The 22,426-nt window shown below is 48.9% G+C and overlaps 2 protein-coding genes across 3 annotated transcripts in view; one reads left to right on the forward strand and one right to left on the reverse strand.

The window, feature by feature from the left end:
- Positions 1-648: 648 nt before the first annotated feature.
- Positions 649-1,287, reverse strand: C1H6orf120 (chromosome 1 C6orf120 homolog). Its single transcript, XM_012930460.2, has one exon. The coding sequence runs from the start codon at positions 1,178-1,180 to the stop codon at positions 653-655; it is 528 nt and encodes a 175-aa protein (XP_012785914.2). The 5' UTR covers positions 1,181-1,287; the 3' UTR covers positions 649-652.
- A 7,083-nt stretch (positions 1,288-8,370) lies between these two features.
- Positions 8,371-22,426, forward strand: part of WDR27 (WD repeat domain 27) — a 142,082-nt gene continuing 128,026 nt past the window's right edge. For both annotated transcript variants that reach the window (XM_058671000.1, XM_058671490.1), the window contains exons 1-2: positions 8,371-8,574; positions 8,833-9,028. In XM_058671000.1, the coding sequence (XP_058526983.1) occupies positions 8,570-8,574; positions 8,833-9,028 (201 nt within the window). In that variant the 5' untranslated portion in view covers positions 8,371-8,569. The remainder of the gene's footprint in view (positions 8,575-8,832; positions 9,029-22,426) is intronic.

Here is a 22,426-nt window from a genome sequence, read left to right on the forward strand (position 1 = left end):
CGCCAGGCACGCCCGTGGCCTCTCAGAGGGCGCCGGGCACGCCCGCGGCCTGTCCTCAGAGGGCGCCGAGCACGCCCGTGGCCTGTCCTCAGAGGGCGCCCAGCACGCCCGCGGCCTCTCAGAGGGCGCCGAGCACGCCCGCGGCCTCTCAGAGGGCGCCCAGCACGCCCGCGGCCTGTCCTCAGAGGGCGCCCAGCACGCCCGCGGCCTCTCAGAGGGCGCCGAGCACGCCCGCGGCCTCTCAGAGGGCGCCCAGCACGCCCGCGGCCTGTCCTCAGAGGGCGCCCAGCACGCCCGCGGCCTCTCAGAGGGCGCCGAGCACGCCCGCGGCCTCTCAGAGGGCGCCCAGCACGCCCGCGGCCTGTCCTCAGAGGGCGCCCAGCACGCCCGCGGCCTCTCAGAGGGCGCCCAGCACGCCCGCGGCCTGTCCTCAGAGGGCGCCCAGCACGCCCGCGGCCTCTCAGAGGGCGCCCGGCACGCCCGTGGCCTCTCAGAGGGCGCCGGGCACGCCCGCGGCCTGTCCTCAGAGGGCGCCCAGCACGCCCGCGGTCTCTCAGAGGGCGCCGGGCACGCCCGCGGCCTGTCCTCAGAGGGCGCCGAGCACGCCCGCGGCCTGTCCTCAGAGGGCGCCGGGCACGCCCGCGGCCTGTCCTCAGAAGAGCAGCTCCAGCAGCAGCTTGAGGACGCCGATGGCCAGCGTCCACAGCACCGACTCCTCGTCGGCGGGCGCGGGCTCGGCGGGGGCCGCGGGCTGGCCGGGCGCGGTCCTGTCGAGATAGACCTTCATCTCGAACTCGCTGTCGCGGTGCGAGGGGTGCCCGTACACGCCGATGCCCACGGGCCGCCGGAAGTGCGCCGGCACGCACACGCCGTCGCGGCCGCACGTGGCCGACTGCAGCTCGTAGTCGTCGAAGCTCGGGTGCAGCGTGCGGTCCGACACGTACAGGTCGGCGTCCCCGCGCAGGCTGCGCATGCGGAGCACGACCCTGCCCTCGTGGTTCAGCCGCAGGTAGCTGTAGTTGCCGGCGCCGACGTGGCCCTGGACGACGTGCAGCAGCAGCCACTCGGCCGGCACCTCGTCGTCGTCGTCGTCGTCGTGCGCGCAGCCGGCCGGCGCCGCGGCCTGCCAGGCCAGCAGCAGCAGCAGCGGCAGCAGCGCGCCCCTCCGGGCAGCGGCCATGGCGGGCGCCGCTCGGCCGGGCGAGGCCGTCACCGGGGCCGCGGAGCCCCGAGCCTCAGGTCCGCCTCCGCCGCCGGAAGGCAGCCCGCGCGCGGAAGTGATGCGTAACGCCGCTCTCGCGAGAACGGCCGAGCGGGCGCGTGGGCGGGGCGCTCGTCGCCATAGCGACGCGGCGGGGGCCGGCCCGGCTGCGGAGGCGCCTTAGGTGAGGCCAGCTGTCCGGGCGCCTTCCCGGGCCCTTCCCGGCCCCTTCCGTCAGGGGGGCGGCCGTGGGCTGCCCGGCCCTTCCCGGACCCTTCCCGGCCCCTTCCGTTGGGGGGGCGGCCGCGGGCTGCCTGGCCCTTCCCGGGCCCTTCCCGGCCCCTTCCGTCGGGGGCGCGGCCGTGGGCAGGGCGCGGGGCCGGGCGGCGTGGCCCAGGCTCATTGTGCGGTCCGCCGTCCTCGGGCTTCGTGCGCAGCCACCGAGTGCCGGCGCTGCGGGCGGGAGCTGCCGCGAGCGCCCCGGGACGGCCGAGAGGGGCTCCGGCGTGGGAGGGTGCACGGTGGGGTTGATGGCGGAAGGGCGGGCACGCCCACGCCTGGGGGCAGGCTGCCTCCTGTGCCCTCGCACGGGCCGGCGTCTGGGGTGAAAGGGTCGGGGCGCACACATTCTGACTGGCCTTGCCTCAGTAAGATTCTGCAGGGGCAGGCACGGGGCGGTGTCGGGCTGTAGCCACAGTCTTGACAGAGCCCTGCTGTGTGTCGTGCTCACCTGTCCCACATGCTTGCTTCTGGTCAGATCGGGACCCAGAGACCCCGCTGTGGCCTTCAGCCCTGGCCGGGGCGTCGGGAGAGCCAAGCGAGTCGGTGGTGGGAGGGTTCGAGGGCCAGCCTTGTGGGCGGCCCACATTGCCAGCCGTCTGCTTGTGCCGCCCTGTAAGGGAAGCTTAGGGATGTGGTTGGGGTCTGCGCCATCTGTCCTGGTTCCTGCAGTTGGCGCTGCCTCACCCCTGCCGAGGAGCCCCACGGGGCGTGGAGCGGCCTGCTTGCTGCTCCCTGCTGTGCCCTGGCCCTCACAGTCCAGACCTGCTGTGGGCAGGGCAGGGTTCGACTCCCCAGCTTGTGCAGAAGTTGGAACCCTGGAGCTTATGTTATGGGTGCTGCATGACGGGCGGGGACCTGGTCTAATGATGGCGTCTGAGGGCCGAAGTGCTGTCCACAGCTGTCTGCGACTCACACCTCATTCTCGATCCCATCTTGTTTTCTTCCCGATAGTCCGCCGTGTAGCAAGTGTTTATTGAGTCAGAGACAAGCTGGTGCTTGTGGGGAGCTTGAGTTTCCAGTGAGGAGAGGCACTGCTGAGGTGATGGTGTTCCCAAGCCCCAGTGCCTGGGCAGGGAAGCCGGGTGTGGCCCTGGCTGCAGAGCTCCTGGGATTTGAGACTCGGGCGCCACAGCCCCTGGGATAGTAGGTCGGTTGCCAGAGAAGTGCTGTGGGTCCCATTTTTAGCTCTTCCCCTCAGATGCAGGTAGGATTTTGTCTTGTGATGCGAATACTCAGAGAACATGGGAGTGTCCCCACAGACACAACAGCTGCTTTCAACCGAAGGAAGCTCTGCGCCTTGCAGCGCCAGTTCCCTGAAGTGTTTTCAGTGATGTTGTTGCCTTGAGTACTATGGGTGGCTTTCCCCATCAGAAAGCAGCTCTCCTTGGAGGGTGTGCCCAACAGCACAAGCTTGAGCCAGGCTGGTAGAGGGCAAACATTGGTGGCATCAGGTGGGTCTGACCTCAGCTGCTGAGGACTCGGTGTCAGCTTTGACTCGTTTGGTCCGTTTGGCAAAGCGTGGCTGAAGGCCCAGCTATAAAAAGCCCCACGCTCAGGCAGAACATCCCCAAGCCTGGAGTGGAGCTTTGTGGAGACTGTGCTAGGGCTGAGCGGCCTTGGTCCGCTGAGTCAACCTTTTCCTCCCCAGATCTCAGTGGAGCTCAGCTGTTCTACATTGTCTCTAGCCAAGGTGAACTTTGCGTGCAGTCAGCCCCACACGGGTGTCTCTTGTTTGCAGCTGTGCGTGTGTTCTGTGTGTGTGTGTGCAAGTGCATACATGATGCATCGTACTGATTGAGTGTTGTGTGTGTGTGAGAGAGTTACGTCAGGCAGATTGTCCTCTGTATGTATACATGTGCATGATTCATCCTACAGGTTGAGAGTCCCTTACCCTAAATGCTTGAGAGCAGAAGTGGTTTCCAAGTTTGTAGTGTTTTGGATTTTGTAACTTTTGCATAGATATTTCCAGTTGAATACCTCTTACCCCCAAATCAGAAATCCATGATTCTCCAGAATTCAAACCTCGATGTTGCTCACAGCCTTTTGGATCAGAGCAGTTGTGGCTCTCTTGTAGTTGCTGTAGCCTGTCTGCTGCTGGAAAGGGGGCCACTCTTGTTTGGGGGTATATCTGGAGATGTGTGAGGAATAATTTATTTTCTTGGAGTTGTTTTGATTTTCTTACACAAAAATCAAAGACTATAGTTATTTTCTGAAGATTTATTTATTTGGAGGCAGAGTTAGGGAGAGATACAGAATGATTTTTCATCTGATGGGTCACTCCCCAAATGGCCACAACCACCAAGAACCTGAAAGGCCATCCTACTCTCCCACGTGGGGGCAGATGCATGAACAGGGAACTGAATGGAAAGTACAGCAGCCCGGGCATGAACCTGCTCTCAAGTGGAATGCCTCGCTTCGCCTAACCTGGCTGCAACGCTGGCCGGGCATGGCTATTTTTGACCTGAGTATGTTTTCATTTTAACTCTGTTCATTTGATGTGTTCCTACAGGGACGCATTCAGGCATCTGCTGCTCTCATCTGCTCCTTGCCCTTGGCCAGTGCTGCTTTCTCCTCAGCAGAGCCCAGCAGATTCAGACTAGAATGGTGTGGGGATGGCCAACATGCAGCTTCCTCCTCACTGCAGATGAGACCTGGGGCTCTCTGTTCCATGGCACGTCAAGATCTGGTGGTGTTAGTCCTGGAGGAACTTGGTGTTCCTGCCTGCTGTGATTGAGGGTGACTCTGGGAGGGCCATGTCTTGTGGATGTGAGGAGAGGCAGTGGGGTGATAGGGCCTAGCCCTGAGAACATAGGGTGCATGCTGGTCATGAGGGTTGTGAGCCTGACCCCTCCACAGCCTCTTTCTCCTGTCTGCTCCATGCTTCTCTCACATGTGGTTGTGCCGCGTGGCCATCCCACGTGTGTTCCCACTATATGCTTTCCCACATGTGTTCTCACCACGTGCTCCTCTACATGTTTTTCTGTTCTATGATACTGTCGTAACCCCTCACCAGTGACAAGCACAAGTTCGTAGCCTGTCCGTGAGCTCTCAGAACTCATTGTACCCGCCAGCCTCAGGTGTCATGCAGCAACAGATAGGGAAGGGGGCTTTTTCCTCATGGCTAGGCCCTCTCAGGCATGGCCCTCTCTATGAAGTCCTGCCTGCTTGTCAGCCTAACACAGGCAGTGTCCTGCAGTTGTTCAGTCTGGTATGAATCCCGTGTTTGTGTGTGTGTTTCCAGTTTGCATTCCTGCAGAGCATGTGTTGTGTGGATGCACTGCTGGGTCTGTTCTGTGGCTGATGGGCCTGTGGGTGGGTTCTGATCCGGAGTTAGGAACATTGCAGCTGTGGCATTCTTGGGTGTTGTGCATTTCTTGGGGCTTATATGTTCCACCTGAACACACGTAGCAGGGAGAGCTCCTGAACTTGTGTTCCCAGTGTAACCATACTAACCACCAAAGTGTTCTGTTGTCAGGGCCTGCCTGGTCTGCCACCCTGTGGCCCAGTGCTGTCTTCATGGAGACAGTGGCTTTCAGGATGTCAACCAGGCATTCCTGGGTTGAGTCAAGACAGCATGGTGGTCTTCCAGCACAAGCCCCAGAGATATATCCTGGGTGTGAGGTGGGCCCGTTGCCAGGGTCCATGCAGTAGGTGTGAATGACACAAAGGTGTGAAGAGAACAGCTCCCTGCATGGCAGGGCCCAGGGAGCTTCCAGCTGTTTGGCAGGGCCCGGCGGATTTCTCTCTGACCACCTTGATGCAGTCTCACCACCCTTTTGCATGGACACTCAAGCACCCCACTAAGAATCCTGTAATCTATTGAGGCATTGTTTGCCCCTGTGAGATGGCTTTGGCAAATAATATCAGCTTGAGAGTTAATGTTACTGATAATGTCTTGGTGAGTGGGCCTTTAACTGCACACAGGAGTACAATCAAGCCCATGCTGTTTCCAGACACCTTATTGTGTACCTACCCATTGCCATAAAATCTGCCCTGGACATTTAGCATGCTTTCTGGGAAATGGCTTGATAAGAATTTTACAAACTAATGGAAATGATGGGAGTATGGGTTAAAACTGCCATGACAAAAAATATAGCTACTGGGACCCTAAAAGCTATCTTGTTACTGGGACCCTAAAAGTTATTTTGTTACTGTGACCCTAAAGGCTATCGTGTTACTGGGACCCTAAAGGCTATCCTGCTAAAGCAAAAAATATAGTTACTGTGACCTTAAGGGTTAGCCTGTCCTTGCAACTCTTTAGAACATAGAAACTATAGTTGCTTTAGCTGCTTTCATAATTTCTAACTAGAGGAAATATAAGCTGATTTCACTAACATCACAAAGATATACTTTTGATTATTGTTTAATCACTTATGAGATTGTAGAACCTGCAGTTGTAGAGGAACTTAATGTTTGGAACCTTTTGTCTTAGATCTTTGTTTTTTCTCTTTTGATGTATTTCTCCCATTAAGTAATGGATAAGTTGTAGAATAAGAATTGTAGTAAGAGTGTATTACTGAATACGATGTGTTGCCTACTGATAAATTTTTGGCTGCAACGTTGGAATGGATAATGCCCTGTCTTGAGGTGAAACAATTTGTAGAATTGTCTTTGGAAACACTCACTTGTCAATTGCAGAATTGAAACTTAAATGGAGTAAACTTGGCTCATTGCTAATTACAATTCTTTCCGCCGTTATAACTCTTGCTTTACTTGTTCAGATAACAAACTGTGTGAGCTTGCTGACCTAATGGCCTTTAGTGCCAATGGCCCGTAATCCCCATACACCAAGACCCCGGATTTACTAACCCATACATAATTCAAGGTAGGGGCCTGGTTGTCACAGGTGGCGCCAAGGTTAGAGCCCAGACCTGAGGAGAGCGGATGAAGACTGGCAAACCAAGATAAGCAAGGAATGTGGGATCCTTCCTCAATCATTTCTCAAGAAGTTGTAAATTGTGCCCCCCTGAAACTATGTCAAAATGCCCCTAAAAGAAAACTTTGTACTGCTTCTGTATAAATAAAGCGGACAGCTTTCTTGCAAGGTCCACAATCATCAAGGAATCCTAGTGGTCCGTCTCTCTTTTCTTTCTCTCTTCTTCTTTCTACGCCTATCTCACGCACCCTTCCCGAGCTCCGAACTCTCGGCTGGAGCTGGACTCCGGCAGCCCGTTCTCGCTTTTATGGAAGGGGAAGGGCCGAGGACTGCTCAGGGCCCAGTCTACCTGCCCTCCTGCCTCTCGGTTGCGTCCCAGTGTGGTTAAGCTTCTTCTGCCCAGTGGTGTCCCACACTCTCCTCCACTGTTTCCTTGTCTAGTTGGAAGGCAAGTGGATAGTCCATCATTTAGTGTCCTCTTGTTGGTAGGACTAGAGCGCAGCCTCAGTAGCCTGAGAGAGAACTTCCCCCCAAATGCAGGGCCGATAGATCCTCTGGGGCCTTATTGCGTGCTGCATGCATTCTCACTCTCTGAAGACTGGCTCCGTATGTGGAATCCAGCCTGCCCGCAGCCTCACATCCACACAAAGCGGGATGCGTTCTTGTCTGGAGCTGCTAGTTACTCTGTTGGTATTAAAACAGGTGATCCTGTTAGGATTTGCATGATCTTGGCTCTTGCTGAGAATGAGGTCCAAATCTTGGACAGAAGGTCTTCCTCTCTGTCTCTCCTCCTCTCTGTATATCTGCCTTTCCAATAAAAGTAAATAAACCTTTAAAAAAATTCAAGTCCTAAGAAGAAAGAAAAGGCTAGGGCTGGGAGATGAAGGAGGAGCCGGGGCTCAGAGGAGAGGAGGATGTGGAAGTGAGTGTTGTGTTCTAGTCAACAGAGGGGAAGACACCTCTGTCTCCCTTTCTTCTCAAAACTGGCTCCAGACACTGAGCGGAGGAAACAGTTTACTCAGCAGCGGGCTCCGTTGGAGTCATCTCCCAAACATTGAGCTCCAAGCCAAGGTTTCTTACAATCACATTCTAGCATTGGTGGGTTCACATTGTGGGCTCTGTGACGTAGGACCACATGTGGATAACTAGTCTACCTGACTTGAGACCACACTTGGGAGATGTCCACCAGCGGTTCGAGATCTATGGAAGGAGATGCGGGGAACAGATGTCAGGATAATTTTCTCTGGAGACAGGGTAGTCACAGGCCGCTGTGTCACAGATAATTGGAAGCAGCCACTTTTCAGAGTTACCTTGCTGGCTTGGGTTGTCCTGCCTTTGTAGCTCCCCTGCAGTGTGATAACCCCCTGTTCTCTTGGACACGGAAGTTAGACCTTGTGTTGGCGTTCTCCTCGACACCACACACTCTGTTGATTGTGTTCACCTTGTTGGCTTTTCCTGCATGGCAACTGTAATTTTCTCCTTTCTTTCTTTAGTAACCATCGATGTCTCCAAGTTTAAGTACAACCCTTTGTTTATGATCTCCTATCTGCTGGCCATGTCAGTTCTGCCACTAGGCTGTGATCTCTTCTTGTTGGTACTCACCCCAAGTGTGATGGTGAAGTATCCATGTAGTCCATGCAATTGGCATCTAACCAGATAAGTAAAACCTTAGCATCCACATGACCAGCCTCATTCCCACCTTGGCAGGGACTTGGAATCCACGAGGCTAGGCTAACAACCAACAACTAACAACAGTTGTGACACATATGAATGGCTTGTCCCCTTGGTGACCAGGTGTTTGGTCCTTTTGTACCCTCTTGTCAGCATGTTCGGGTGAATGTGCTGCTTGAATCTGAGTGTGGGGAAGAGGCAAGTCAAGGATGAGCCTAGGCCTCCTGCCATATAGCTTGGAGTGAGTACGTTTATGAAGCTATTGAGAATGAGGTAGGGTACAAATCTGGAGCTTTTCTGTTTGCCAATGTAAAACTTCATTTGTGTTTTAGCAGGCATAGCCAGTAAGTTGCAGGCTTTATAAACCACAGAATGCTGTGAAATGTTTGAGTACATCTCAGCTAGCTGTAGGGATCTGGCTTGGTCTTGGCATCTGCCAGCCCTAACTCAGCTGATTTATTTAGGCAAAAACCTGTGGCCCAGCTACCAGGAACCCCCTCTGAGCGCTCCGTGCAGTTCCCAGCATTGCTTTTGCCTCCATGAGGTAGGTCACATTTTACGATTGGGCATATCCATCTGGTCCAAGTGAAGACTCCTGCATGGGAGGCGGGGGATTGGACCCAAAGCATCTTGGATTGGGAGGCACAGGAGGCCTGGGGTACTCGTGGCTGAGGAAACCCCAGGGTTTTCTGGGATGGCACGATGTTGGGCTTGTGGAGTTGTGCCAACAGTTGTGACGCGTGCTGCTCTTCCCCCCAGTGCAGAGCCCTGTCTGGAATCCAGCTATGTCATCTGTTTGCAGGCTGAAGATGGAAGGCCCTCACCAGGGCCTCTGTGCTAGGGACAGCTGTGGGAGCAAGGTGGTCGTAGAAAAGTACCTGCTGGAGTCCGGAGAGTCTGCCTCTCACGTGCAGCTGGCATGCCGCGGTCGGCACTGTGCTTTCCCACGTGACGGAAACCAGCTCTGCGTGTGGGATGTCGAGGGCCCGACTCATGAGGTATTTAACAAGCGTCTGAGTTTCTTGTCCGGTGCAAAGTCATCGAGTTTCTGTTTGAACGACATTCTGTTTGAATCCCCCTGTGGATTCAGCTACCAGCTGTGGGTGGAAGATGTTAATAAAATCAAAGCAAATTATAGTGTCTGGAACAAGTGTTTTTAAACAGTCGTTATTCACTGAGAACAAGAGAAAATTCTTCTGCAGGGCTCTTGAGTTTGGGTCTTTGGTCAGCACCTCTGCCCCTCTTCAGAGGGCCTAGGTGCACATAGTAACACGTCCCAGGCACCCACCGCCCAGTCTTGCCTTCTATCCCCCACACAAGCAGCAACCTCCTGACTTCTGTCGGTCTAGGTTAGGTCCTTATGTCTGAGCTTCAGACAGATGGATCCGTTGTGACGTGCTCACTTGTGCTGGTGTCTTTGGTTTACCACGCTGTTCCTCGTATCACTGCTGTCCGGTATTATGTCATATAAAGACCACATGTGGTCCTTTCTGTGCTGGCAGACATGTGTTTCATGTCCTGCCTTTGGCCGCTACAAGCATTCCTCTATGACCTTTATGTCGAGGGGTGTGCGGGTACTGAGTTATAGGGCCTGTATGTGCTTAGTCGATCTTGCCATACACACGTCTTCTTCAAATGCTTGGTGAGAGTCTAGTTGATCCATGTGTTCACCTGCGCTTACTCCTTTTACTGTCAGTCTTGCTGGGAGTGAGTGACAACCTGGTTATAATTCTCAATTCCTTGATGATTAGCCATCTGCTACATCTTATTGCCATTTATGTATTCCCTTTTGTGATCTATGCGTTTGCGTTTTTTTTTTTTAATTGATTACTTTGCGTTGTGTGACACTGTCTCATAGGCTCTGGGATTTCCCCAACCCCTCCCTATACCCTTCCCCCACGGTGGATTCCTCCACCTTGTTGCAGTATTACAGTTCAAATTCAGTCAAGATTCTTTCATTGCAAGCATAGAGTCCAGCATCTTATTGTCCAGATAAATTGAACGGTTTCTTGGGAAGACCATCTCTGGTCTGAAGGCAGAGCTGGCAGAATATCATCCCGATCGATTAAAAGCACAGCATAACATCAACATCAATTTACAACATTATGGAATTAATTGACATGGTATCGAGTAACAAATATGTTAAAAAATGCAAGTTCTTAACCTCATCCTGTGACTACTTCATTGACATTTCAATTTTAATTTGTACACAGAACCAGCTGCTATACACCTTAAAATGGCTATAGGGTACTATTCAGCTGTCTCGTGTCTATTTTCATTTTAGCATTCAACAGTTTATAGTGTTGAAGGTTAATTTTGCTGAACTTGGCAGATTTTGGGATAGTCTAAACTGGCTTATAACTCTAACAAGGCATATGTTAACAGTTGAGGGGCAGAACAGTTTTAGGAGGAGTGTGCAGAGAAATCTTCAATATCTTAGTGAGGAGTAACTAATCTTTATGTCCTGCCTAGTAAGGCATATGTGAGTCCATGCTGACCGTTTCTTGTCTGGTTCCAAGCTTTCCTGGTTGTTCTCTGTCTATCTATTCCAATTTGTGTGTGTGTGCATGTGTTTTGGGGTGGGGGGCTCCGGAGCAACCCTGATGGTCATTGCAAGATAGGGTGGGGATCCAAGGTTGGAACTAAGTAAGGACCAGAGAAAGCTCCTCTCCAAAGTCCTGAAGGAAGTTTACTGTTATTCTGTTTTTGTGGACTGCTCACGGCTCCTGGTTGTTGTTCCGATGACCTTGGATCCTGCAAGGAATGATTTGGACTTCTTCCATCCCATGTGGTAGATCCAAACGGGGGTGGATGACCTCAGAGTTCTTGGCCTCCAAAGGCACTCCAGTTCCCCGTGGTCTCTTTGGCAGTTGGGATGTAGTCCTTGGTGCCCAAACTGATAGTCTTTGGTGAGGATCCGGGAGTCCCCAGGGTTGGGATACAAGCCTTCTCCTGTCCACCTGCTCCACCCTGGGGTGCCCCCCTATTTTGTGCATATGACCTCCTGTTAAGACGTTGTCAGGATCGCTCTTGATTCCCCCTGTATGTCTTTGTAGTTTTACTATCGTCTAATGCTGATTTGAGTCTGTTGTCTATAAGTTATCGTCTTCCTCACACATTCTAAGGAGATGGAAGATTTCTCTCTCTCCCTTGTTCGCGTTTCTTGACATTTCTCTACTGGATTATCTTTTCTGTTGATTTGAAGGAGTTCCTTTTATGTTGTAAGTGTAAATTTTCTGTCACTTTGAAGTTTCTATAGTTTTATAGGAGTGGAATTTCACTTTATTGTTTTGTTTTAGCTTTTTGTATTGAAAATAATCATTTTGAGATTTGTTTCCATTGTTACATGCACCAGTAGTCCACTCTTAGTATTGGTAATAATCTCTTATGTGGATACTCTAAACTGTGCTTATTTATTCTTCTGTTGTTGCATATTGATGTTGCTTATTAATTGATTAATTAACAAATAAAATGACCACAAATATTTAAGTTTGAGTTTTGTTTTATGAATGTCAATTAGGTCAAGTTGGTTAGTAGTGCATTTTAAGTCTTCTATATTCTTATTGATTTTAGGTTTTACTTGTTTTATCAGTTTTTCAGAGGGGCATATTCAAATCCAAGGGTTTGGCCATAATAGCAAAGACATAACCCTAAAATATTTGTGGCAAAAATTTAAAAATTATTTAAATGACATTTATTTATGTTTTTAAAAGGAGACTTATTTGAGAAACATATTCAGACATAGCATTTCAGAAGCCCCTTGGCACAGTGGAATAGTTAATAACAATTCACATATACTGGGGCTGGAAGGGTGGCTTAGCAGGCTAATCCTGTGCCCATAGCATTGTTATCCCACATAGGTGTCAGTTCAAGTCGTCTGCTCCACTTCTCATCCAGCTCCCACTTTGGGCCTGGGAAAGCAGCAGAGGATGGCCCAAGGCCCTGGGGCCGTGCACCTGCGTGGGAGACCCAGAAAGAAGGTCCTGGCTCTCATCCTCAGTAGGGCCGAGCTCAGATCAGTACAGTCATCTGGGGAGTGGACCAGCAGATGGAAGATCTCATTCTTTCTCTTCCTATATAATTCTGGCTTACAAGTAGAATAAACAAATATTAAAAATACACATATTTTTACAAGTATAAATTCTCAGGTATGTCAGTGACAGGTACAACTGCTGTGAGCAGATGAGCCTTGTTCATAAAATGCATGAACACAAGTTACTCTCACTGGTGACTGTGTGCACCCAGTCCTACTGCTGCAGTTGGCTGAAACACATGAAGGACAGTCCACATCTTTGGGTGAAGTCACAGCCCACAAGGGTCACCCAAAGTGCAAGAACTTGGAGGAACGTTATGTCTCACAAGTGCAAGTGTGAGGAAGGCACATCTCTTCATTTTGTGAGGGAGTTCTGATGTACTTGTCTACACTTACAATGCATACATAGAGTCAACATTGCAATAATTTCCTTGAGGCAAATTTGCAAAAAAAAGTGCATAAAATGAATTAAAATTCTCTGAAGTTTATAGTTGATTGCTCTGGTGTTGGAAATGTGTAGATGTTGCATAGCATAGTACATTGTTAAAAATAATGCAGACAATTTAAAGTAGTGGAGAGAAAACTACGAAAAGAATTAGAAAAATAAAGAGAAACTAGAAAGAAAGAAATCGGAACCAGAAGAAGTGTTGAGGTGCTGGTTAGATTTCTGGGGGAGTTGTAGAGACTCTGCAACGCCACCTCAGTCGGTGTGTTTGGTAGTCTTTCCGAAGTCCTCTGACCCAGAAAATGGGATGTGAGCATGCCCTGCTAGGTTCCCGACCCACCGTGACTCTGCTGGGGGCTGCTGAAGCTGTGCTCCACACACACTCTCACACAGACCACGGGTCTGCTGGCTGCTGGAGCTGCACTCTGCACACACTTGCACATGGACATGGATCTGCTGGCACCCAGCAGCACCTTGTGTGTATGCAGCACCATGGATTGCTCAGCAGATGTGGCTTTCATTCATTAAAAGTCACTGTGATTTGGGCCAGTGCAGTAACCTAGTGAATCAAGTCTTCACCTTGCATGCCCAGGGATCCCATATGGCCGCTGGTTCATGTACCAGCAGACCTGCTTCCCACCCAGCACCTTGCTTGTAGCTGGGAAAGCAGTTGAGGATGGCCCAAAGCACTGGGACCCTGCACTTATGTGGGAGACCCGGAAGAAGCTCCAGCTCCTGGCTTCAGGTCAGTGCACTTCCAGCCATTGTGGACGTGTGGGGAGCGAATCATCAGATGGAAGATCTTCCTCTCAAGCGCTGCTGCTCTTTCTATATCAGATTTTCCAATAAAAACAAATAAAATTAAAACAAAGTCACTGGGATTTCATGAGTTGTAATACCAGCAGTGCATCTTGAGCTGCATCGAAACAGCTGGCCTTGACAGCTGATGCACCACATAGCCCACCGGATGCAGAGAGTGGATGGCACATAGCCCACCAGATGCAGAGAGTGGATGGCACATAGCACACCAGATGCAGAGAGCTGATGCACCTTATACTCAACTCAGCAGTAGCAGAGAGCTAATGCGCCACATAACTAGCCCTAGAAGCATAGAGCTGCTGCAGCACATAGCCCACCAGATGTAGAACTGTTGTGCCACATACCAAGCCAACCAGATGCAGAGAGATGTTGCACTATGTAATCAGACCACCAGTTGCAGAATGCTGATGCGTCAGCCCACCAGATGCAGTGGGCTGATGCATCATATAGTCAGCCCATGAGCTGATGTGGCACATAGTCAGCCCACTAGATGTAGAGAGCTGATATACCACATAGCCCACCAGATGCAGTTGGCTGATGTACCACATATTCCTCCAGATGCAGAGACCTGATGCCACATATTGAGCCCACCAGATGCAGAGAGAATTGCACCAACATAATCAGCCTACCAGACGCAGAGAGGTGATGCCACATCATCAGCTCACCAGACGCAGAGAACTGATGTGTCACATATATAGCCCACTGATGCGGAAAGCTGATGCCATGTAGTACCTGACCTGATTCAGAGAAGTGATGCACCACATAGCCAGCCCAGCAAATGCAGGGAGCTAATGCACCACATAGTCAGCCCACTAGATGCAGAGAGCTGATACACCACATAGTCAGCCCACCACATGCAGGGAGCTAATGCACCACATAGTCAGCCCAGCAAATGCAGGGAGCTAATGCACCACATAGTCAGCCCACTAGATGCAGAGAGCTGATACACCACATAGTCAACCTACCAGACGCAGAGATGATGTGGCGCATATCAAGCCCACCAGATACATAGGGTGGAGGCACCACAAAGCCGGCCTACCAATGCAGTGTGCTGATGCGCTGCTAGTCAGCCCACCAGATAGCGAGAGCTGATGCCACATAGTGAGCTCACCAGATGCAGAGAAATGATACACCACATAGTAACTACCAGGTCACAGAACTGAGGCACCACATAGTCAGCCACATGATGCAGAGAGCTGGTGAGACAGACAGCTCAGGAGATGCAGTGGGCTGATGTGCCACATAATCACACACCAGATGCACAGAGCTGATGTGCCATATGGCCAGCCCACCAAATGCCACAGTCAGCCCACGAGATGAAGAGAGCAGATGCCACATACTGGGCCCAGCAGATGCAGAACTGATGCACCACATAGCCAGCCCACTAGATGCAGAGAGAATTTGCACCACATAGTCACCCACCAGATGCAGTATGCTCTTGCCACCTAGTCTGCCCAGTAGATGCAGGAAGCTGGTGCCACCTTGTCAGCCGAGCAGGTGCTGGGAGCTAATGTGCCACATAGCACACCAGATGTAGAGGGATGATGAACCGCATAGTCAGCCCAGCCAATGGAGTGGGCTGATGCGCTGCATAATCAGCCCATGAGATGTAGAGAGCTGATGCTACATAGTCAGCTCACCAGATGCAGAGAGCTGACATACCACATGGTCATCACACCAGATGCAGAGAGCTGATATACCACATAGTCAGCTCACCAGATGCAGAGAGCTGACATACCACATGGTCATCACACCAGATGCAGAGAGCTGATATACCACATAGTCTGCTCACCAGATGCAGAGAGCTCAATGGATGAAACATACTCGACTTTTTGAAGACTTGCTTGTATGTATCTTCACATCTCTTATCCTAATTTGGGATTTAGTTGGAATCCATTTTCTTTTTTGGAAGTTCACCAAATTTTCACATGAATGTTTGTATAAAGCTTTCATTTCCCCAGTAATCCAGGTTCATTGAATTTGGGACAAGTTCTCCACTTTCTGGATGACAAGGCCATGATGTCACTTGTTGGTAGGGCAGTGGGGACACAGAGGACACATCAGTGTCCTGGCACTAAGTGTGCAGTCTGGCTGCTTTTCAGAGGACTTGTAATTGGTGTGTTTAATGGGAGTTGTTGTTGGGGTTTTCCTTACAGGTCAACAGTGGGAAGAGGTTTTTCAGTTTTTGTCTTTCAGAATTGTGGTTGTCACTGGCAGACTGACTGTAATTGTGAATTTCTGTGTCTCTCAACCGGTTTCTGCTCATGTGTTTTGAAGCTGTTTGTGAGTACATAAATGCTTGTTGTTTTTGTATCATCTTGACTCCTAGTATGAAGTAGCATTTTTAAGATTTTTTTTTTTAATTTGTAAGGCAAACTTAGAAACAGAGGGAGGGGGAGAAGACGGGAAAAGACGGAGAGGGAGATATAAAAAGAGAAAGGGAGAGAAGAGAAAAGAGGAGAGAGGGGAGAGGAGACAGGAGAAGAGGGGAGAAAGGGAGAGGCAAGGAGAGAAGAGTGGAGGGGAAGGGAGAACTCTTCATCTGCTGGTTTACTGCCCAAAGGGGCACAATGGCTGTGGCTGTGTCTACCCCAAAGGCAGGAGTCTGGACTCTGTCCTGGTCAGTCTGAGTCTTGACCATCTCCCCCTGCTTTGCCACGTGCAGTAGTAGGAAGTTGGCTCTGAAGTGGAGCAGCTGAAGCAGTGCTCACATGGGATGCTGGCACCGCACGCAGCAACTACCCACAATGCCAGTACCCTGAAGTGACATGTTTAAATGTAAATATGTACTATTTGCTCTAAAATTTACTTTGGCTGATTTTTTTTCCCTTTTAAAGATTTAGTTATTTATTTGGAAAGCCATATTTACAGAGTGGAGTTACAGAGAGAAAGATCTTCCATTTGCTGGTTCACTCCACAATGACTAGAGCTGAGCCCATCTGAAGCCAGGAGCCTGGAGCTTCTTCTGGGTGTCCCTTGTAGGTGCAAGGTCCCAAGGCCCCGAGGCATCCTCTACTGCTTTCCCAGGCCACAAAACAGGAGCCAGGAGCTTCTGGGTCTCCCTTGCAGGTGCAGAGTCCAAAGGCCCTGGGCCGTCCTCTACTGCTTTCCCAGGCCACAAATAGGGAACTAGATGCAGTGGAGAAGCCAGGATACAAACTGGTGCCCATATGGGATCCTGGTGCATGCAAGGTGAGAGTTTAGCTACTAGGCTACTGTGCCAGGCCCTTTGGTTACTTTTTAAATTTTTTTACTTCTTCATCTTATTATTATTATTATCATTTTATAACACAGTTTCATAGTCCCTTGGATTTCCCTTATCCCCTTCCCAATTCCCTCCCCCTCACTGAGTTCCCTTGCATTATTACTATAATATAGTTTTTCATAAACAGTAATATGTCCATCATTGCACGCATGGAAAATGGCAGAGAGTCCAACATCCTATTGTCAACATATAGTAAACAGTTTCATTGGGAGTCCATCTTTAGTCTGGAAGTAGAGATGCATACTACATTGTATCCTCACATCTGGATGTTAGTCTCCATTACACAGTTACTGTACATCCTCTTAAATGAAAAGTCATGATACAAAATCAACAATAGAAAGAAAAATAGAAATTTACAATGCCATGAAGTTAAATAACATGTTACTAGATATGATAGTCTCCATTACGCAGTTACTATACACCCCCTTAAATGAAAAGCCACAAAATCAACAACAGGAAAAAAAAAGAAATTAATAACACCATGAAGTTAAATACTATGCTACTAAATGACTAATGTGTTGCTGAAGAAATGAAAAAGAAAATCAAGAACCTTCTTGAAGAAAATGATGCTACTGTATGTTCTAGGGGTCAGTGATAAATTTAATAAGAAAGTGTTTTGAAGAGATGAAGCTAACAAAAAAAATCCATGAGACATAGTTTCTCCTGATCCTACTTGGTGAAGTGTGTCTCCGGTAGCCAACCAATAGATGGATTTTGTTTTTCTAATAAAATCTACTGATTGATGAGTTTAAGCCATTTACATTCAGGGTTAATACGAATGTGTGGTACTTTGGTCCTTTCATTTTAGCAATGAGTTTTGATTTAGTCTTCCATTGTTATTTTACTGGGATGTTCTTCACATTTGCCTTTGGTTTTGGTATGTGCTATTCATTTTCTCTGTCAAGAGAACGTCTTTGAGAATCAAGATGGCGCAATAGGGTAAGGACACGTTTAAATAGAAGGAAAAACATTTAATCAGGACGAAGCAGAGAGGACATATTTCAGGAAATAGGAGAGGACAGAACAACAGCAGAGAGGTACCTGGAGACTGACAGACACAGGAAAGCAGTGGACACAGCAGTGTGGTGTTGCAGTGACTGATACTCCAGCGATATTCAGGTAACAGCGATCTAAACTCCATCAGCAGCCAGAACTCCACCAGCAGCCAGGACTCCACCAGCAACCAGGTGGGAAGGGACTTTCACTGGGAGCTTGGGAGGTAAACCCAGACAAAAAACTGTCCGTCCTGCTGGTCCATTTGATTTGACCAGGAGCTGAGACAGAGCAGCAGATCTCAGACGGGCAGTGTGAGAACAGGGTGGATTTCATAGCCCAGTCAACCCCTTAGAGCTGAATTGGGCGCCATTTTGCATAAGGGGAAAGGGCAGGGGAAAGGGCAAGGGAAATGACGGAGCATGCGCTGAGCTGGGAGTGAGCTTGTTTCTTACTCGATGAACTGCAACGACGTGGCATTCTACGGGTTCCACCTGGGGCAGGTCTGGGTAGCCCACGAATCTGACGGCCAGCAGATCAAGAACTGTAGCGATGGTACATCAGGTGCCATTTTGGGCACTGCGGCAATAGCTTTAGGACTGCAGGGACAACAGTGAACTGCACATGTGCCGAGCTCACGAGAACTTGCTGAGTTGTTGGATTGCACTGGTCCCACAGGAAAATAATACCGACTGTGGCATCGTACCGATCAAAATAGGTCCATGTGGCCCTCAGGCCAAATGGCCAAAAGATTCCGGAAAGCTCACCACCAACAACAACCTAGCCATATAGGACATCTGCTATCTCCCTAATCCTGGGACCTGCTCCAACTGGAAGTGAGAGAAAGGTTGCTCAGATAATGGTGCAACCTCAATACAATATCACAGGAGGTGGAGAGTGGTGAGCCAGGAACTGGAGCTACGGAGACCATGGTGGGAGTCTAACATAAGAACCCAAACCTGGAACTCGCTGAAGGGAGTGACAAAACTGACTGCAAACAAAGAGCCATGTACCAACTGCAAGAAGTAAAATCGAATGGTAGACCTGTGGGTGACACAACTTAGAAACCTGCCCCAAGGAGAAGAATCTGCTAAGCAGAAATACAATGATCAAGAGCAAAAGAAGAGACAGAGGCACAATGAATATTACCGAAGACTCCCCTGCAAAGGAGCAAAACCCAATGCCAACCTCAGAGTTCACTGAGGAAGACATCGAAAAAATGGGGGGCACAGAATTCAAACCACTTTTATAAAGTTTCTTATCAACAATGAGAAGCATGTAATGCAGGCGTTCAAGGAATTTAAGGAATATGTCACACAGGAAATGAATCAAGTAAAAGCTGATATATCAGTAATGAAGAATACAGTGAAGCAAATTAAAAGTACAATGGAGAGTCTCCAAACTAGAATGAAGCAAACAGAAGAAAGAATCTCAGCATTGGAAGATATTTCCTGTCACCAGGCGGCGACAAACAAAAAGCTGGAAGCAGACCTGGATCAGGCCAAAAAAAGTATTCAAGAATTGAAAGACACTATTAAGAGGCCAAATCTAAGAGTTATGGGAGTCCCAGAAGGTGCAGGAAGAGAAGCTGAGTTTGCATATGTATTTAATGAAATAATAAAGGAAAATTTCCCTAATCTAGAGAAAGAATTGGGAAACAAGTTCCAGGAGGGGCACAGAACTCCCAACAGGCTTGATCAAAAGCAATCTTCACCACGACACATGATCATCAAGCTCTCTTCAGTTGAACATAAGGAAAAGATCCTTAAATGTGCACATGAAAAAAATCAATTGATATATAAAAGAATGCTAATTAAATTCACAGGAAGCTCTACAGGCCAGAAGAGAATGGAGTGACATATTCCAGATTCTAAAAGCAAAAAATTGTCAGCCTAGGATAACATATCCAGCAAAGCTTTCCTTTGTCTTTGAAAATGTAATAAAATCTTCCACAGTAAAGAAGAGTTAAAAGAACATGCCTGTTCCAAACCTGCCCTACAAAGGATACTTCAAGACGTTCTTTTTTTTATGCCTGCATTTTATTTATTTATTTTTTAACATTTTATTATTATTATCATTTTATGATACAGTTCCATATTCCCTTATCCCCACCCCAATTCCCTCCCCCCCACCTAGTTTCTCTATATCATTACTAACATAGTTCTTCATACACAGTCATATGTCTATCATTGCAGGCATGGACAATGGCAGAGAGTCCAACATCCTATTGTCAACATATAGTAAACAGTTCCATTGGGAGTCCATCTTTGTCTGGAATCAGAAATGCATACTACATTGTATCCTCACATCTGAATGTTAGTCTCCATTTCACAGTTATTGTACATCCCCTTAAATGAAAAGTCATGATACAAAATCAACAATAGAAAGAAAAATAGAAATTTACAATGTCATGAAGTTAAATGACATGTTACTAGATATGACAGTCTTCATTACACAGCTACTATACATCTCCTTAAATGAAGAGCCACAAAACAAAATTAACATCAGGAAGAAAAAAGAAATTAACAACACCATGAAGTTAAATAACATGCTATTAAATGACTAATGTGTTGCTGAAGAAATGAAAATCAAGAACCTTCTTGAAGAAAATGATGCCACAGCATATTCTATGAGTCACTGAATGACTTAATCAGAAGAAAGTGTTTTGAAGAGATGAAAACAACAGAAAACAACAAAACCCATGTGATACAGTTTCCACTGATCTTTGTTGAAGTGTGTGTCCAGACAATAAGCAGATGGGTTTTGTTTTTTAATCCAGTCTACTAATCTATGACGTTTGATGGAGCTTAAGCCATTTACATTCAGAGTTGAATATGTATGGGTGTTACTTTGGTCCTGTCATTTTAGGAATGGGTTGTTCATTGGTTTAGTCTTCTGTTGTCATTTTACTGGATGTTCTTCCCGTTTGCCTTTGGTTTTGGTAGGTGCTATTCCTCTTTTCTGTCAAGAGAACATCTTCAAGTATCCTTTGTAGGGCAGGTTTGTAACAGCCATGTTCTTTTAACTCTTCTTTACCTGTCTGGGACCTGCTGCTCTGTCTTTGCTCTTGGTCAAATCAAACAGACCAGCCAGACAGGCAGTTCTTTGTCTGGGTTCATCTCCTGAGCTCCTGGTGAAAGTCCTTTCCCTCCTTGTTGCTGGTGGAGTTCTGGCTGCTGGTGCAAATCAGATCATCACTTGTTGAATGCTGCTGAGGTATTAGTCACTGCAGCACTACATCGTTGTCTGCTGCTTTCCTTTGTCCGTCTCCAGGTTCCCCTCTGCTGTTGTTCTGTCCTCTCCTATTTCCTGGACTGTGCCCTCTCTGCTTCACACTGGCTAATGATTTTCTGTCCGTTTAAACGTGTCCTTAACCTATGTGTCCTTAGCCTATTCCGCTATCTTGATTCTCCGCAGTGCACCGCTTTGGCTACTTTTTATTGTATTCATCAATGTTACCAGTTTCTTTTGCCTCACAATCTTTAGTTACTGCATTTTACCTTTAGGCCTGTTGTCAGACTCACAGTGCTTCACCACTTTTGTGAAGCAGTCATTTAGTTGCAACAGGATCCCTTGTACCAGGCACTTAGGTTTGTGCCTGGCCTCCATGTGGTCTCCTGGCCCCTGTGTGGCCTGAGTGTTTAATCTGAGTGCAAGTACTTGGCACACCTAAAGAAGCTTTTATTCTGCTTCTGGGTCATGGGTTGCAGCTGCACAGCTATCTCCTGCAGTCATCCTGGGCTTGTTAAAGGGACATATTCCTGGGGTTCTTTAGGCCTTTTTATGAGTCTGAGCAGTTTGGTCATGCATATGTTGGTTAGCACAGTCCTGTTTCATATTCCTGTGGTTCTGTAGGTTTTGGTTCTCATCAAATCAGGAAAAATATATTGCCAATTCTTTAACATTTTATCCTCTTGGACAAAAAGCTAGGAGCAGGAGCTCTGTCTGGGCCTCCCACACAGCTGACTTCCAGCATGCGCGTCAGCATGTAGCAGGAATGTAAGCGCAGGGTCTGGGGCTTGCACCGGGGCTTGAGATCAGGGATGCAGCTTCCTCAGCGACGTCCTCACTGCTGACTGAGTGGCTGTCCTTCAGGGCAGGTGACAGCAGTGTGTTCTTGACACTTTCCTTGCCATGCTCTTCAGGAGGGTGGGTGAAGATGAAGCCGCGAGTTTGACCTGAGAAGCATGGCTTTGCTGGTCTGCCCTTCGGAGTGATGACTCTCAGCCTCCATTGGTCACTTGTTTGGTGTCCCCTGGAAGAGCCTCAGCACTGCACCACTGACCTCTCTGCTCTGCTTCCCTCTCATGTGCAGGGCCATTTTGTGTCTGCCCCAGTGTCTTCACACACCCCCAGAGTCCCCATCATCCCCTGACACTGGCAGCAGAGCTGGGTTCCTGAGTCAGCTCTCCCACTGCCCCCACATTCTTCTTGCTCCCCTGAGGCTCTGGCCCTGGCACCATCCTGCTCCTTGCCTGGCATCCACAGTGTCTTGCTTATGGCTTCCTTTGGCACCTGCCCAGGGGGTTCCTGCCTCTAGTCCTGCCTGCCTTGGTCTTTCAGTGTTCACCTTGGCTGTTGCTCTTTTGGCCTGCAGTAGGTTTGTTTAGCTAACAACCAATGCCTCTTTTTGTGCATGTGTGATACTGAGTAACAATGACCTGGTGAACTGGAGAGAACTTTAGGCACATGTACACGTGTGTTAATGAAAGTTAAAATGAAAATGTAAAAACTGTATTTAAAAAATTCAGCCTATTCCATTTTTTTTTTAATCAACAGAACCTATTATCTTACTGTGCCTTTTTTCTACTTATCCTGCCTGTTGCCTATTGTTTTTTTGT

This window comes from Ochotona princeps, chromosome 1 (genome assembly GCF_030435755.1).
Source record: "Ochotona princeps isolate mOchPri1 chromosome 1, mOchPri1.hap1, whole genome shotgun sequence".
NCBI classification, from domain to species: Eukaryota; Metazoa; Chordata; class Mammalia; order Lagomorpha; family Ochotonidae; genus Ochotona; species Ochotona princeps.